This window comes from Hipposideros armiger, unplaced genomic scaffold (assembly GCF_001890085.2).
Source record: "Hipposideros armiger isolate ML-2016 unplaced genomic scaffold, ASM189008v1 scaffold_30, whole genome shotgun sequence".
NCBI lineage: Eukaryota > Metazoa > Chordata > Mammalia > Chiroptera > Hipposideridae > Hipposideros > Hipposideros armiger.
Genome location: NW_017731380.1, coordinates 2,955,902 through 2,970,085, shown reverse-complemented (window position 1 = coordinate 2,970,085; position 14,184 = coordinate 2,955,902). Strand labels below are relative to the sequence as shown.

General features: G+C 45.7%; 1 protein-coding gene across 1 annotated transcript in view; it reads left to right on the top strand.

The window, feature by feature from the left end:
• Nucleotides 1-14,184, top strand: part of TANC1 (tetratricopeptide repeat, ankyrin repeat and coiled-coil containing 1) — a 236,068-nt gene that overhangs the window by 202,334 nt on the left and 19,550 nt on the right. The window contains exons 17-19 of the mRNA XM_019636822.1: nucleotides 3-43; nucleotides 1,429-1,614; nucleotides 4,214-4,292. Of these exons, the coding sequence (XP_019492367.1) occupies nucleotides 3-43; nucleotides 1,429-1,614; nucleotides 4,214-4,292 (306 nt within the window). The remainder of the gene's footprint in view (nucleotides 1-2; nucleotides 44-1,428; nucleotides 1,615-4,213; nucleotides 4,293-14,184) is intronic.

The window sequence follows — 14,184 nt, the reverse complement described above, 5'->3', positions numbered from 1 at the left end:
CCACATGAAGCTGGTGTGTCTGCTGATCAAGAAGGGGGCGAGGGTAAGCAGCAGCCTTCCCCAGTGGGTGGGAAATGTCTTCCTGTCCTTGCTAGAAGGATCAGCGGGACCCACCCTCTTTTGTCTCTATGTTATTGAATTGCCATGAACAGAAATCACCACAGAAACAGAAAGGGTGGAGCTACAGGCCTGCTCAGTGTGATGTTGCCTGATGTGGTGCTCGAGTGTACAGCCTTGGAGAACGAGGGGCCGTGTGCCTTGCTCCTAAGCTCTCGCTCTGCTTAGCATTGCCCAAGGGGAGGTAATCCCGGATACCAGGGAGACTCTGGCCACCAGCAGCATGAGGAAGGCCTTCCTTCCCAAAGCCCTGCAAGTATGGACCTAGAACTCATCACAGAATTTAACACAGCACCGACTGGTTGAAAAGATTTAAATTTTTTTCCCCCTCTGCTTATCCCATTTTATTTCATGTCTTTTTTATAGAATAATAAAATGAGTTCTATGGGTCTAGACAGCCCAGGATCCTCGTTTCTCCACCTGCCAGCTAGGACATTGGGCAAGCTGTTGAGCCTGTGTGCCTCAGGCTTCTCATCTGTAAAATGGGCATAACAACACCATATACCTTAGGGCTGTTGTGTGAGCATTCGATAAATCAGTATATTAACATTAATATGAGGTAACAGTATAATATTAAACAAGTTACTCTAGGACTATCAGTGTTAATAGATTAAATGAGAACTGTGCCAAGCTCACAATAACTCTGTTTAGGTTCACTGTAAGCATTTCATTGAGGGGAGATGCACTTTTGAATAACAGTAGAAATAAATCACTGATGTTTGTCTTTATAGTCCATGAAGACACTTAAAGTTCAATGAAAAGGTATTAGGCTTAGAAGAACTGTGGGAGCCTTTTTGGTTTTTCTCTCAAAACACAACATTTGGGACAGATGGACCTTAGTTCTTGGAAGAAGAGAAATGTTGCAGTTCAGGCTCTCCTGTGAGCATTTTAGTGCCCATCACCACGCCTCCATTTCCACAGCCAAACTGTGACTTAGCTTTATTTGAGGCTGGCAGGACCCTGCCTATCACAGCTGAAAGCTCTGTAGGAGGAAGGAGGGGTCATTTAGGTGACGCTTGGAAAACTTCTGGATGTGGGTGCAGAGCATCTCCAGACTTTACAAGTGAGGAGGGGCTGGACCCTCTTATTATACTGTCTAAGACCAGTTTCTGGATTTAGACAGGAAATGATGGATTGTCTGCTGCCCTTGGACCTTTAGGAGATACGATGCTCTCCAGAAAGATGCATTGGAATGTGAACCCCACGTACATATGCAGTGGGATGGGGTTTGCACACAGCGTTTGTGGTGCACTTGTTTTCTCAGAGAAAAGGTAACGCTAAACTGTGACCTTCCCTGTTCCCGCCTTCCAGGTGGACCACTTGGATAAGAAAGGCCAGTGTGCGCTGGTCCACAGTGCCCTGAGGGGCCACGGGGACATTCTCCGGTACCTGCTGAGCTGTGAGTGGTTGGCAGGTTCTCCCCAGCCAGGCGCACTGAAGAAGAGCCAAGCCCTGCAGCAGGCACTGACGGCAGCCGCCAGCATGGGCCACAGCTCGGTGAGTGGGGCTGCAAGGTTCCTTTTTGGGTAACTAGAAGCTGTAGCCCAGTGGGGTTGGTGCCTGTGCCAGTCCCCTTCAGAGTTGCTCGCATGTGATGCATGGAAAGAATGAAACAAAAGGAGAGTTTCAAGAAATAGCAGTTGGCTTGACCATGTGTAAAAATCTGCTGGCATCTCACTCTTCCAGTGAATGAAAACCCAGAACCCAATGTCGGGTATGCATGCATGCTCATGGACGGGGGCAGGCCACGCCCACATGGAGCCCTTTGTAATATTCATCATGTTCGGTCTCTGCTCTTATCTGTTTTCCTCTTCCCCTTCTTCTTTTATTCTTCTTTCACCCTCTTGCCCTGCTGTCTTGCCTTTTTTTTTTTTTTTCATGCTTTGGTTCATTCTTTTGTCCTTGAGATCTTTTAAAAATAATCACATGGAATCCTAATTCTAAAATTGTTCTTGAGTATTTAAAGGATTAAAAAAAACACCACAGAACTTCAGTGCTCTGGCAGCATGTAAGAATGCTTGTCATCCGCAGCTCCTGCATTGTAGGAAAACTTCACGCAGTAGCTAAATAGAGCACTTATTTCTGGTAGATGTCAGTATTCCTCAGTTTGAAGATTTAATTGTCATCTCCTGACCCATGTCTGAACTTAATAGTATTTTAACTGCTCCCTTCCATGTGTTTCTCACTCTGCATTAGCCTCAAGCAATTAGAGTTGTCAGTATTTGGTAAGTTTCTTCACCACAATGATTTAAAGTAAATTTGGTTGCAGAGCTGGCTGGCTGGCTGACTTTTTAGCATTGAAAGCACAGGGACAGACACATGCACACGTACACACACACCCATGCACACACATGTGCGCACACACACACGCACTCCTGGCTGACTAATTTTTGGCATTTAAAACATTAAAAATACACATTTACAGTACTTCAACCGACACAATATATTTCAACAAGCTGAATGCGGAAATGTATAAAAGAATGTAGCTGTCTTGGCTTAAGGCAGACATAAAGAGATTTGCAAAAATATGACACAATGCCAGTCAATTAACCTATCTGTTTTAGTTTAGAAAAAAAAATACTCATTAAAAAAATTTCATAAAAATATGTTAAATGTTACAAGGTAATGGGTTTATTATTATTCCTTTAAAATAAAACTCTAAATAATTAGTTTTAAAATACCCGTATACATAGATACACAGAAAGCATGTTAAATACACAGCTTAGAAAATGTAGATGTTTTTCCTTTTTAAACTGTTCCCTAAACCTGCGTCCAGAGAGTAAAAAATCACCATAGGGAGGATAGTGAGCGCCACATGTAAATGAGACCTCTGTCTGAACTCATGTTAAACTCACCTCTTTTTAAAGCTGGCTAGGAGGAATACTGTGCAAATACAACCTCAGCTCAGCTGGTAACCATTTCATGGAAAAGGGCAGGATTCATTCACCAAAAGACTTGAAGGGTGTCCTCGAAGGGTGTCATAGCTTCCTAATGTTGTTGTAACAAGTGACCACAGACTTTTGGTCACTTAAAATGGCACATACCTATTATCTTACGGTCCTGGAGGTCAGAAGGCTAAAGTTAAGGTGCCAGGAGTCCCGTGTTCCATCTGGAGACTCTAGAGGAGAATGTTTTTGTTTTTTCTTTTTTCTAGTTTCTAAAGCCATCTGCATTCCTTAGCTTGTGGCCCCGTCCTCTGCCTTCAAAGTGCATCACTTGACCCTATGCTTTGTGCCGTCCCATCGCTTCCTCCCTCCTGTCCCTTTTATGAGGACAGCTGTGATTGTGTGAGGTGTGTACGAGATAGGCACCTGGGTAATTTAGGATCCTCATCCCATTTTAAGAATCGTAATCATAGCTGTCCATTGCCTCTTGCCATATGAGGTAACGTTCCCAGGTTTCTGGGACGAGGAGATGGATATATTCAGGGGCCGATATTCAGTCTACCGCAAAGGGTGTGGCTTGTGAGATGTGAAAAATGGCTTCATCGTGCTCTCCTGTCACTGCTGTTGCTCAAGGTGAGTGCTGGCTCTGGTTCAGGGTTCGGACACCTGTGTTTCCCCACGAGCCAGCACTCTGCCTCCACACCTGTGACCCAGCCCGCTCTTTGATGGGGAAGATTCCTGTATGGAAAAGAAGAAGAATGCTGATAATAGAAAAAAAACATCTGGACAACGCTATTTATTTTATTTTCTTGCAAAGATATACATTGCCTCATTTTCTTTACTTGTGAAAGCGGATTCACCATCTTCTGGTGATTTATGCAGAAATTGCACTTTGTATGATTTCCCATGTCCTTTGTTGATTAGGCTGGCATATTTGGGTCATGTTGGAATTCATTAAAATTCTGAGTACCTGGTAATCCTGAACAATGTTGCTGAAATTCACTGAATTTTTTTTTTCATTCTGCTCAGAGTGAAAGTGTGAATAGCATATGAATTATGCTTGAAAACGGTTTTCATTATATTTTCTCTTCCTTGTGCAGCATGAGATAATCATGGTTAAAAAAACAACACACTCTCTCCTTTGATACATGGGATATAATAAGCACATATGGCTCTGAGAACTCATTAAATCACCTTGCCACTTCTGACAGGTGGTCCAGTGCTTGCTGGGACTGGAAAAGGAACATGAAATAGACGTCAATGGCACCGACACGCTGTGGGGAGAAACAGGTAATTATGGTTCCACTGCTTATAGTCTGGGCCAGCTTGACGTTTTAGCCCTCGTTTTGGCCCAATTGTCTTAAGAATGATTTGGGATGCATAGATTCCTGTTGTTATTTTATCACGACACATGGGAAGCTGAGAGCTTTTAAAACTTCCCAAATGAAGAGCAAAACTTGTCTAGAATCATAAAAAATTGGAATCATTTTAAATCAGATGGGCAGTTCTTACACAGTTAGTGAACGTCAGCTAGAAATACCTAAGTAAGGTGCTCCCTTATCCTAAGCTACCTGGTCTTCCTGTGGGCAAGGCAGGGACTTCCAGCCCCATGTTCCGATGAAGCAAGAAAGGCTGTGGTCTGCCCTGTGGAATGAGAGCAGGACGCGGGCCTCATGGGGCCTACTTACAATGCTGCATACAAGCTGCCAAGTCCGTTTCCATTGGTGCAGGGTATATGTGTTTGTAGTGTGGGAAGAAGCCCACGGGGAGGATATCTTCATGAAGATCTGGGTTGGTTACCTGTCAGGTTCATAGAGGGAATGCTTTGAAATTTTCCATTTGACTGAATGGGCATTAGAAATGTAAGGCTTTAAGTTACGAGTAGTTTAACAGATAGAACCATGAGTGTTGAATACGCATTTCCAGGTTGTCCTGAGTGTGTACGTCGTGTTTGTGACTTCCATGTCTCTTGCACAGATTTATTTCCGAATGCTGGTCAATCATGTCTTCACAAGCCAAATGGTAGTGTGTAGAGTTTATCAGCTACTTCAAGGAAAAACCTCAGAGTTTTAGGGGTGGGGTGGGGTGCAGGCCTGCACTTCGGAGCCTCCTGGCACCCTCCCTCTGGGGCTGCCACCATGCATGTGACTTGCAGTGCTAGTTCTGATGCCAAGGGAGGAGATGGCTAGGCCCCTGGTTCCAGGGAGAATGCAGGACCCCAAATGGGGTTGAATTACGATCGGGCCTAAACATGTGTAAATTTAAATATTGCCTTTAATTCTTTATGGAGTCCTTCCTCCACCCATTTAAATAGTACATGCTCCTCTATAATTTGATGAAAGAAAAGTTTCCATCCACTTTGATACTGTGTTTTGGGCAATGGTGTACCCAGGTAGGTCAGTGTGTGACTTGGCTTTGTGCTTAGCCAGAGCTTGGAATCCTTGCCTTTTCGTGGCCTGCTTTAGCAACTTTGGACATGTTACTTTGACTCTTTGTCAAATGAGGTAAATAGTATCTGCTTCCTAGGATGGTGGCAAAGATAAGGAATCTTGTCCAAATGTACCTAATAATAAGAACCCCTGGGGCACTTGGCACCTAGAAATCCTGATTCATTAGATATCCAGAGGAGCCCAGGACTCTATTTTCTTAACACACATCCCAGGTTGTGTCAGGTGCCTCATAGTTTCAGGGCACATAGAGAACCACTGTGTCCGACTTACGGAGACATATAATGAGAGGCCCCACGATGGTGATGTGGGTAAGTGCTAGTAACGATACCCACTGAGCTCAGATGGGAATCTCTAGCCTTTCATACTGAAGGTGATTTTTCTTTCTGGAAGAAACATCCACAGAAGGGCCGCATTGGAGGGCTCTGTGTGAACGGTGTGTTGTGTCTTCGCAATGACCCATCCTGAACTTAAGTATCCCTGCTCCTCACTGAGAATCTGCTTGGTTGATAGCTAAAGAGAAACTGTTGACTTCCTGTCAGTCTTACTGAAAAGAAGAGTCATAGCTCAGCCCCACCCTTCCAAAGCCTCGCACATGCACTTCAGACCCCTTTGCAGCCTGAGAAGCAGTTCACACCCTTCCTCAGCAGGCATCAGGGTGGACTTCATCAGCCAGGAGTTCCAGAGACATTATTTTATTTATTTATTTTTTTAACTGGGGAACAGCCATGGTCATTGGTTACACATTGCTTTCATGCTACCGTGGCATAGTTGACTCTTTTAAGGAGGGCGCAGCTCACAGTGGAGATTGAACCGGCAACCTTGGTGTTATCAGTACCACACTCTAACCAACTGAGCTAACCGGTCACCCCCAGAGACTTTTTTTAAAAATTTAAACCAGGAAGAAACTAAGCACTATTTCTCAGGCTTAGAGGACCCTGACAGATCTTGGTGGACCACATTTCAACGAAATCAGTCTTCCCTTCTCTGCATTTTTCTATCTGGTACTTTTCTCCTGTGTTCCTTCAAAAACGACCACCAATATCCGCTACCCCAAACCCTCCTAATTTCCAGGTCTGTGCCTGTCAAAGGAACCCTTTGAAATCTCAGGATATTTTAGATGAGAGAATATTTGCAGATTTGGGACTCTGCATGAGCGAAGACTGCAATGCTTAGACCACGAGGCCTGTATTTGGGGTCCAGCCATGTTGGGTCCACATTACCTGAGCCCAAGTGCCTCCTGGAACAGAAGGCCCTGATGATGAGCGTAAGCAGGTGTGTCAGCTCACAGTCCTCATTCTCACTGAGTGGCACCTGGCAGCTCCCCCGGTCTGGGGTCTGTGCAGGCTATGCACTGCTTCTAACTGCTAGGGACCCTTGGAAGTGAAAGCAGTTGTTTCGCTTCCTGGTTTTGTTTGGTCCTCGTTCTTGGGTGTGGCCAATGGTGCTTTGTGCTAAGACACTCTAGAATGGAGCTTGTCTGTCTCCGGTGACACCTTGAAGGTAGGATCCTCAGACTGATCCTGCCTGGGGTGTGGGGAGATGATGGAACAACTGGAAGCTTTGTATGAAGAATGCAGTTCAATTATTTGCCTTTGAACCCTTGAATGAGTTTATGCAAGTCTATCAGCATAGCTTTATCTGTGAACAGCTTGGCTTAAAATACCAGCTGATGGGGTTACAAGGCTGAGTCTCCTGCGTCTCTTTTTGGCTCAACTGCCCAGCTTGGAAGGGCTTGTTGTTTTTCGTGAAGAAGTGCCACGCTGTTTGGGGCACAGTTACCTGCCCATCTCTTCTCTCACAACCACGTTCCAGAAGTGGGGGTGCTAAGTCCGAGCGCGGAGCCCTACTCCACTCTTCTGCCACGAAAGACTCTTGCAATCCCACTGCAGCTACTGTGCGTTGCAGAAGTGCCATTTTCATGCCTGAAGCTGATTGGAAGTAGCAGGTCATTGATGAGGGGTGATGACAGCTGACCGCCAGAGAGGAGGGGGCACAGGGAACAGCAGATTTGTGCGAGGTCCCTTGTAACTCAGGCCAGTCCACGGCGGGATGGCAGGAGTAGGGACAATTGTGCATCTTTTTTTTTTTTTTAATTGGGGAATTGGGGGAAGGGGAACAGACAAGTTGTTGTCGTTGTTTTTTGTTCTTCAGTCTAGTTGTGGGGGACGTTGCTTCACTGGCCTAAGTTGGCACCATCATTGCGCTCTTCCCAGGCAAGGCAAATCAGTCGCCGGCTTCTGGATGGCCACTCACAGCGGCTGCTGGCTGCTCACCCTGGCTGCTGGATACACATGGTAGCCCATGGCAACCCACTGCAGCAGGGGCTGCAGCCTACGCTGTCGCCAGCGACTCATGGCAGCCCAGCTCCAGGTTGAGCTGTTGTTCAGCATCTTAGCTGTAGAGGGCAGTGTCACTGGCCCTCATATGTGGGATCCGAACCGGGGCCCCCTGGCGTCCAAAGCCAGTTCTTAACCATTGCGCCACTCGGCCGGCCCCAACTGTGCATCTTTAGTACCCTTTGCGTCTTCCTCCTGATGGCACAGAGTTATCAAATGTCATCACAAAAAAGAGGATGGTTCCTATCTTAGGTTTAAAGAAACAAGAAAGTATATCATAGATTTTTAAGACTGACATGATAACAATGTTTAGGGTTTATTGCAATAAACCTACAGCTTTTAGAAGGCTGACAGAATGGCTCTACCTATTTTGGAGAGCAGAGAGCTCAATTTGTGTATGTATTAATAAGTTTCCCTTTTCACCAGCATCTGGGGCTCTTTGTTCTTTATGTCTGATGTTTCGAGTCCAGCCCTTCCAAATTAGTTCTGTAGTCTGGTTCTCGTGCTCACTCAGGTAGAGAAGCAATAGGACCCACGGAAGAAAGCTCGAAGCTGCTGAAGAGTGGGCTTGCTGGGGTGTCTGTCCACCCAGCAGCTCTGCCCAATAGGCCGTGAGGTCCTCTGCTCCATGACTTTCCCAGATTTGCTCGGTCTCGGTCTCTTGGTTTCTGGGCTGCCGGGTACATGACCAGAACCTATCAGATGCCTGTTATCTCCGTTTCAGGCATTCCACAGTCATGACAGCTAAGTGCTGGCTCCCATGAAGTCCAGACCTAACTGAGTGACTGTTTCCATGTCAGTGTTTGGTATGAATTAGCCCAAACAGAAATGATCAGAGAATCTTAACTGGTGACCTCACACTGTTGTGGACTGTCAAGAGGAACTGTGGTTCCAAACTCCAGGCAGCTCTCAAGCCTGTGAGCCTTCTGTGTACGTTGCTGGTCAGAACTTCTAGCTTTTTACAGGGGGAATTAGAGGCCCTTCCAGTTGGCATTTGCCATTTTACATGCAAATATGCCTGCCTTATTAGCAAAGCCTTCCCCACCCCTGACTCCTTTAGGTCACTTTGCAGTTCCCTTTGTAGCACTTGCCACTTATAAATTCGATTGTTGATGTTGCCTATTTGATAAAAGGCTGTTTTGCCCAAACTGTGGGCTTAGGAGGGCAGAAATGTCCAAGTCTCTTGAGCTCACCTGAGTGGATGGCGACTGTGTCTGGTCTGGTGTTGTCCAATAGAACTTTCTGTGATGGCGGAGATACTGTCTTCCTGTGCTATCCAGCCTGGTAGCCACAAGCCACAGGCCTTGTCTGGTGCTCGTCACATAGGTGTTGACTGAGTGGACATGTGGGTTTATAGAAAAACAAAGCTGTGTAATATTTTAGGTCAGGTGACAGTCACTCTGAAGAATAATTTGGGAGGAATTTTGTTGTTGCAGCCGGAGGGGTAAGGCACCCCTTACCAGCTGTTCATAAGGACCTGATCTTCTGGTTTCTTTGCGCCTGTCTTGGCACAGGTCATGTCCTGCTGGGTTCCAAGCTGGCTTAGGAACTCTGGTCCTAGTCACCAGTGCCACTCACGTGCTGTGAGTGTGGTTGGGTGCTGGATTGCATCTTTAGGAGCACAGCTGTTAGCATCCACACGTGGTGTGGGCACGGCCAACAGGACGGAATGGCTGTGCCAGCCCTATCCCCATATCCATAGCATCTCCCTCCTGCACCTCCAGCTCAGCTGCCTGCCTCAGGACATGCTATGCCCTCACACTGTTGTTCCCTAGGAAATCCTTCTTACTGCCTTATAGCTGGTCTGCCATCAGGCCTTGAGTACTGGGCTTCACACACGGATAGGAGGCCATCCTGCCACTCAGGTGACTGTTTCCAAGGGCTGCCCTTCCCTGATTTCTGAAAGTGGATACCCCATCAGAGATAGACATATGACTGAACTACTTCATGTGAAGTGTTCTTTTATGGTGTCCATGCGATTTTAGTTGGTAAAATACTTTAGTTGGTAAATACTTTCCAAAGAAGTTTAGTCATTGTAAATACTATGTTTTTTTTATTCTAAAGTGGTTACAAGCAAAACAAAAACAAAAATACCTTATTTGCTTTCATTTCTAAGAAGGGCTGAATTTTCTGCACTGTAAACTGAATAGGTGTTTAGCTACATAGCCCCATTTCGTAGCACGCTGATGTAGTTCAGTTCAGCACATAATGCGATTCACAGCTCACTGTAACTCTGGACGGAATTCTGGGTAGGACCTGGCTACCTCTGGAACCTGAGTCTGAAGCCTAGGCCTGTCTGCTGGGGTGGGGGACGTTTCCAGGCCAGCCTTGGCGGAGGGGATTCCTCACACCTGTTTCCGTACTGAGCCATGAAATGAGGTAATGAGTTGTATTTCATCCTTGATGTTTTAAAAGTTGCTCTTTTGTCTCCACGGAACTGTTTTAATTTCCCACTCTGTGGTTCTCTCCGCCCCACTGGAGCTGTGAAGTGTCCTTCAGCTCTGAATTGTAGTTGGACCCAGGCCCTGAATTACTGAGCTTATCACACCCAAGGCCACCCCCGAGCATGGTGCATGCACCCCAGGGAACAGATGGCTTAGGGTTGGTCTAAAATGACCCTTTGTTCATTCAAATTTTGCCTTATGGGTTTTTGGGGGTTTTTTGTTTTGTTTTTTTATTTTGAGAGGAGAGCTGTTATGTGGTAATAATTTAAAGTAAATTTAAAACTTACTGGATTGAGGTTAACATTTACACATGTACCGTGTTACTCTGAAAATAAGACCTAGCCGGAGAAGAAGCCCTAACATGATTCCTCCAGGATATGGAGGGCACGCACCCCTCACATGAGGGTTTTATTACCTGTTTCAGGGAGAAGGGGGCCTTTTTCACAAACTCCTTCAGCTTAAAATATTCAGTATGCCAAAATCATGAGAGGGCTTATTTTCCAGCTAGGTCTTATTTTTGGGGAAATAGGGTATGTACATCCAAGGCAGAATTTCAGGTGAGAGACTGGAAGGAAAGGCATTGATCCATTGATTGTTGGGGCACGTGGAGAATTTGTGTTAAGGAATTTGCTAAACATATCTTGTGGAGAAAAGCTAAGTGACTTACTGTTGTTCACCTAAGCTACTTGACTTTTTGGAGGTCCTGAACATCTCATTGGCACTGTTGTTGGAGAATCCTTGTCAAGGCATTCCTTCCTCTGCTAGTGTTTAAGAAAGTACCGTAAGATTAGTGGAAATCCAGGTTTCTGTCAGTCCTTGCAACAGTGGAAGTTCTTGATTGTCCTTGCCATAAAAACACCAAAAGGGGGTAACCTAGGACTCTAGAGGGCATGAGGGAGGGGATAACCCAGGATATAGGGGGGATCCAGGATCCAAGATGTTTGGGAGAGGGGTAACCCAGGACTTAGGAAGGGGAGGGAAAAGTTAGGGTAACACAGAACCCTGGAGAATATGGGAGGTAGGGTAGCTCAGGACCCTGAGAAGAGGGAAATAGGGTGGAGTGACCCAGGACCCTGTAAGGAGAGGAGCAAAGTGGGGTGATGTGGGATGCTGAGGGAGGGGGTAACCCAGGCTCTGGAAAAAGGGAGATGGGTGTGGAGGTCACCCTAACAGTAGAGGGGATTTGAGGTTAAGAACTAAAGGGACTGGGTTTGTCCTCACCCTGTCCCTTTCCTGCTGTAGCAGACCCCTGGGGTTTGCCCCTGACATGGGTGTGTTCTGTAAACCAGTCCTCTCTGCGGAGAGGACAGCAGAAATCAGCTGACTTTTGTGTCCCTGCCCTGCAGTGTAGGTGAAGGGCAAGGAGTGGGGTATGTTGAAAACCCACAGAGTGCATCTCAGGTGCAGATGAACTGGTAGCTTGACCCCTTACGAGAACTCTGTTCACACCTTTATCATGTTGCTTTTGCTGTGCATAGAGTCCATCGTTTCACTGAGTGGTTCCTTCGCATTCATTTTTAAAAAACAAACTTTCTGCTTTCAACATAAAAACATACTCGTCTACATTTTGGTAGCTTAGAGCATCTTTACCTATAAACACGGTTGCTTATTCTTTCAATCCGTCACTGCTAGACGGGCTACAGATGGCTCATTTGCACGCCCACAGAAAAACCATAATTGATTTTTTTCAAATTCCTATTGAAATGACATTTGGAGTCTTTTGGGGTTTTTTGTTTGTTTGTTTGTTCTATTTTGTTTTCTTTTCATTTTTGAGACCGGATGTGAGCTTGTTGTATAAAATGACTGCACTGACCCCCTGAGTGGTGTCCTGCACGTAACTCTGTCCTCCTCAGCACATGCTCAGCCCTTGAAGGAGAGAAGGAAGAACAGCACATTATCCATGCTTTAAATTTTGGTGTGTAAGACGATCTATCAAATATGTGAGCAGGCTCGGCACACTTGAGAAGTGACAGCTGTTCAAAGCTGTGATCTTCTGATAGATTTTTAGAACAAAGTCTGTATGAAATGTGGTTTATGTCGTCCATGTTTTAGGAAATTGTTTTTAAATTGAATTTATGTTATTTATAGCACACATTAGTCCTCAAAGGATTTGAAGAGGCTTATTTGAAATAATATACATAAGAATAAGAAGGAAAAAAAAGTAAAGTCAGATATAGGACATGAGGAGCCACACAGATACTCCTGCTGTCAGGCCTGCAGCTCACTGGGTTGAGCTGCATCTTGGCCTTGGGATGCTATGTGTCCAGAAGGGAACAGAGTCATTGTAGATCATTCATGCCATCCATGGCAGAAAGCTTCACAGCTCTTCAGGAGAAGAAACGTGTTTTCTGACACTCTTGTTCTGAAATAACATTTATAGTCTGTTTGATTAGATGGCCATTTTTACAGGAGGCTTCCTGGAGGCAATAGCTTGGCCAGCCAGACTCCTTGACTTCCAGTCCTCTCCCTGCCTCCCACTAGCTGTGTGACCGTCGACAAGTTTAACATCTCTGGGCCTTATTTTCCTCATCTGTAAAACCAGTGGTACTTGCCTCATAGAAGTTAGTTCTGTATTAAATGAATTCATGAATTAATTCCATAATGCAGGAAGCACTTTATAGCATCATAGTATATCATTAAAGGATGTCAGGATCTTCCTATTCTAATAGCATGACTCCATGTTTATTCAGCTGCATAGGTTTAATTCCTGACTGACACTGATTGGCTTCATGATTTGGGGCAAATGATGTCATTCTTTTGACTCATTTCTTTCACCTCAATGAAATGGACATACTAATCATCTAATTCAAAGGACTCTTGTCAGGATTGAATGAGAATTCACCCAGAGTATTTTGCCCAGAGCTCGGGAATTGTGTGTTCTACAGATGTAATGTACTGTAGGGGTTGTGATAAGTTGATTGTTAATGCTGTTGCTGTGCTATCTCTTAATTTATGCTATGCATTTGGCCTTTCCCAGGGTATTAAAATGAATGCTTTAATGATAGAATTTTAGTTGCTTTGCAGTTATTTTACATATACAAAGGATGGAAAAGAATTTTGGTTACATGTGAAGTCCTGTTGAGTGGCAACTGCACATTTTATTTCTTTAAAGAATTCCTTGGCATTTTGAAGCTCATGTTTAGTCTTTCATCTATGCACAGAGCCTGACAGTGTGCTTTTTGTAGTAGAACTTAGAAGGTGTCAGGAGGGTCCTGGCCCCTCAGATTTGACTCCCACCTTGTTTTCTTTCAGGCCTCGTAGGTCGCTCACTGGGAAATGGGCCGATGGGGTGGGCAGGGCACCATTTTTATGGGATTCTTGGTTGCTGCCTGTTGCCTTGGAACACAGGTTCCCTCTCCTTGACCCCAGCCCAGCTGCCAGCCTCCTGGAAGACTTCTGCCAAATGGGAACAATCAGGAAGGGTGAGAACAATCAGGAAGGTGTTTCGAACAGGGGCCTGTGAGAGTCAGAGAGCAGTGGACAGTGCAGGCTCCCTGTTCATAAGGTCACTGAGTGGCTGTGCCCCTCCCAGCACGGGCTTCGTCAGGGCTCGGGTGCTGGAGGCTTCTCGGGGTTTCGCCTCCCAATGCCATGACATTTTTCAGTAAGAGCAATCTTGCTGTGCTTCACATTGTTGGGTATTAGATCAAATAGCTTCCCTTTGTGGAGAGGAGGAATTTATAGCTGTTGGGAAGGTTCTATGTAATGGAAGCCCTCCCTCCCTCAGCCATGGGAGGAAATGCCTAACAAAGTGAGGCTTAAGATGGGCTCTGCAAACCTTAGTCCTGTTCCTAGAAGCGGAGGAGAGGGTGTTGTCTGGCTTTTGGGGCAGGGGGCGCTACTCTCATTCACGCAGGACTTTGGGACCAGCTTCTCTGAGGCCCTTCGTGTGACAGCCCAAACCCCAATGGCAGTAAAGCCTGGCAGCTGCGGTCAGCCTGTGCGCGAACAG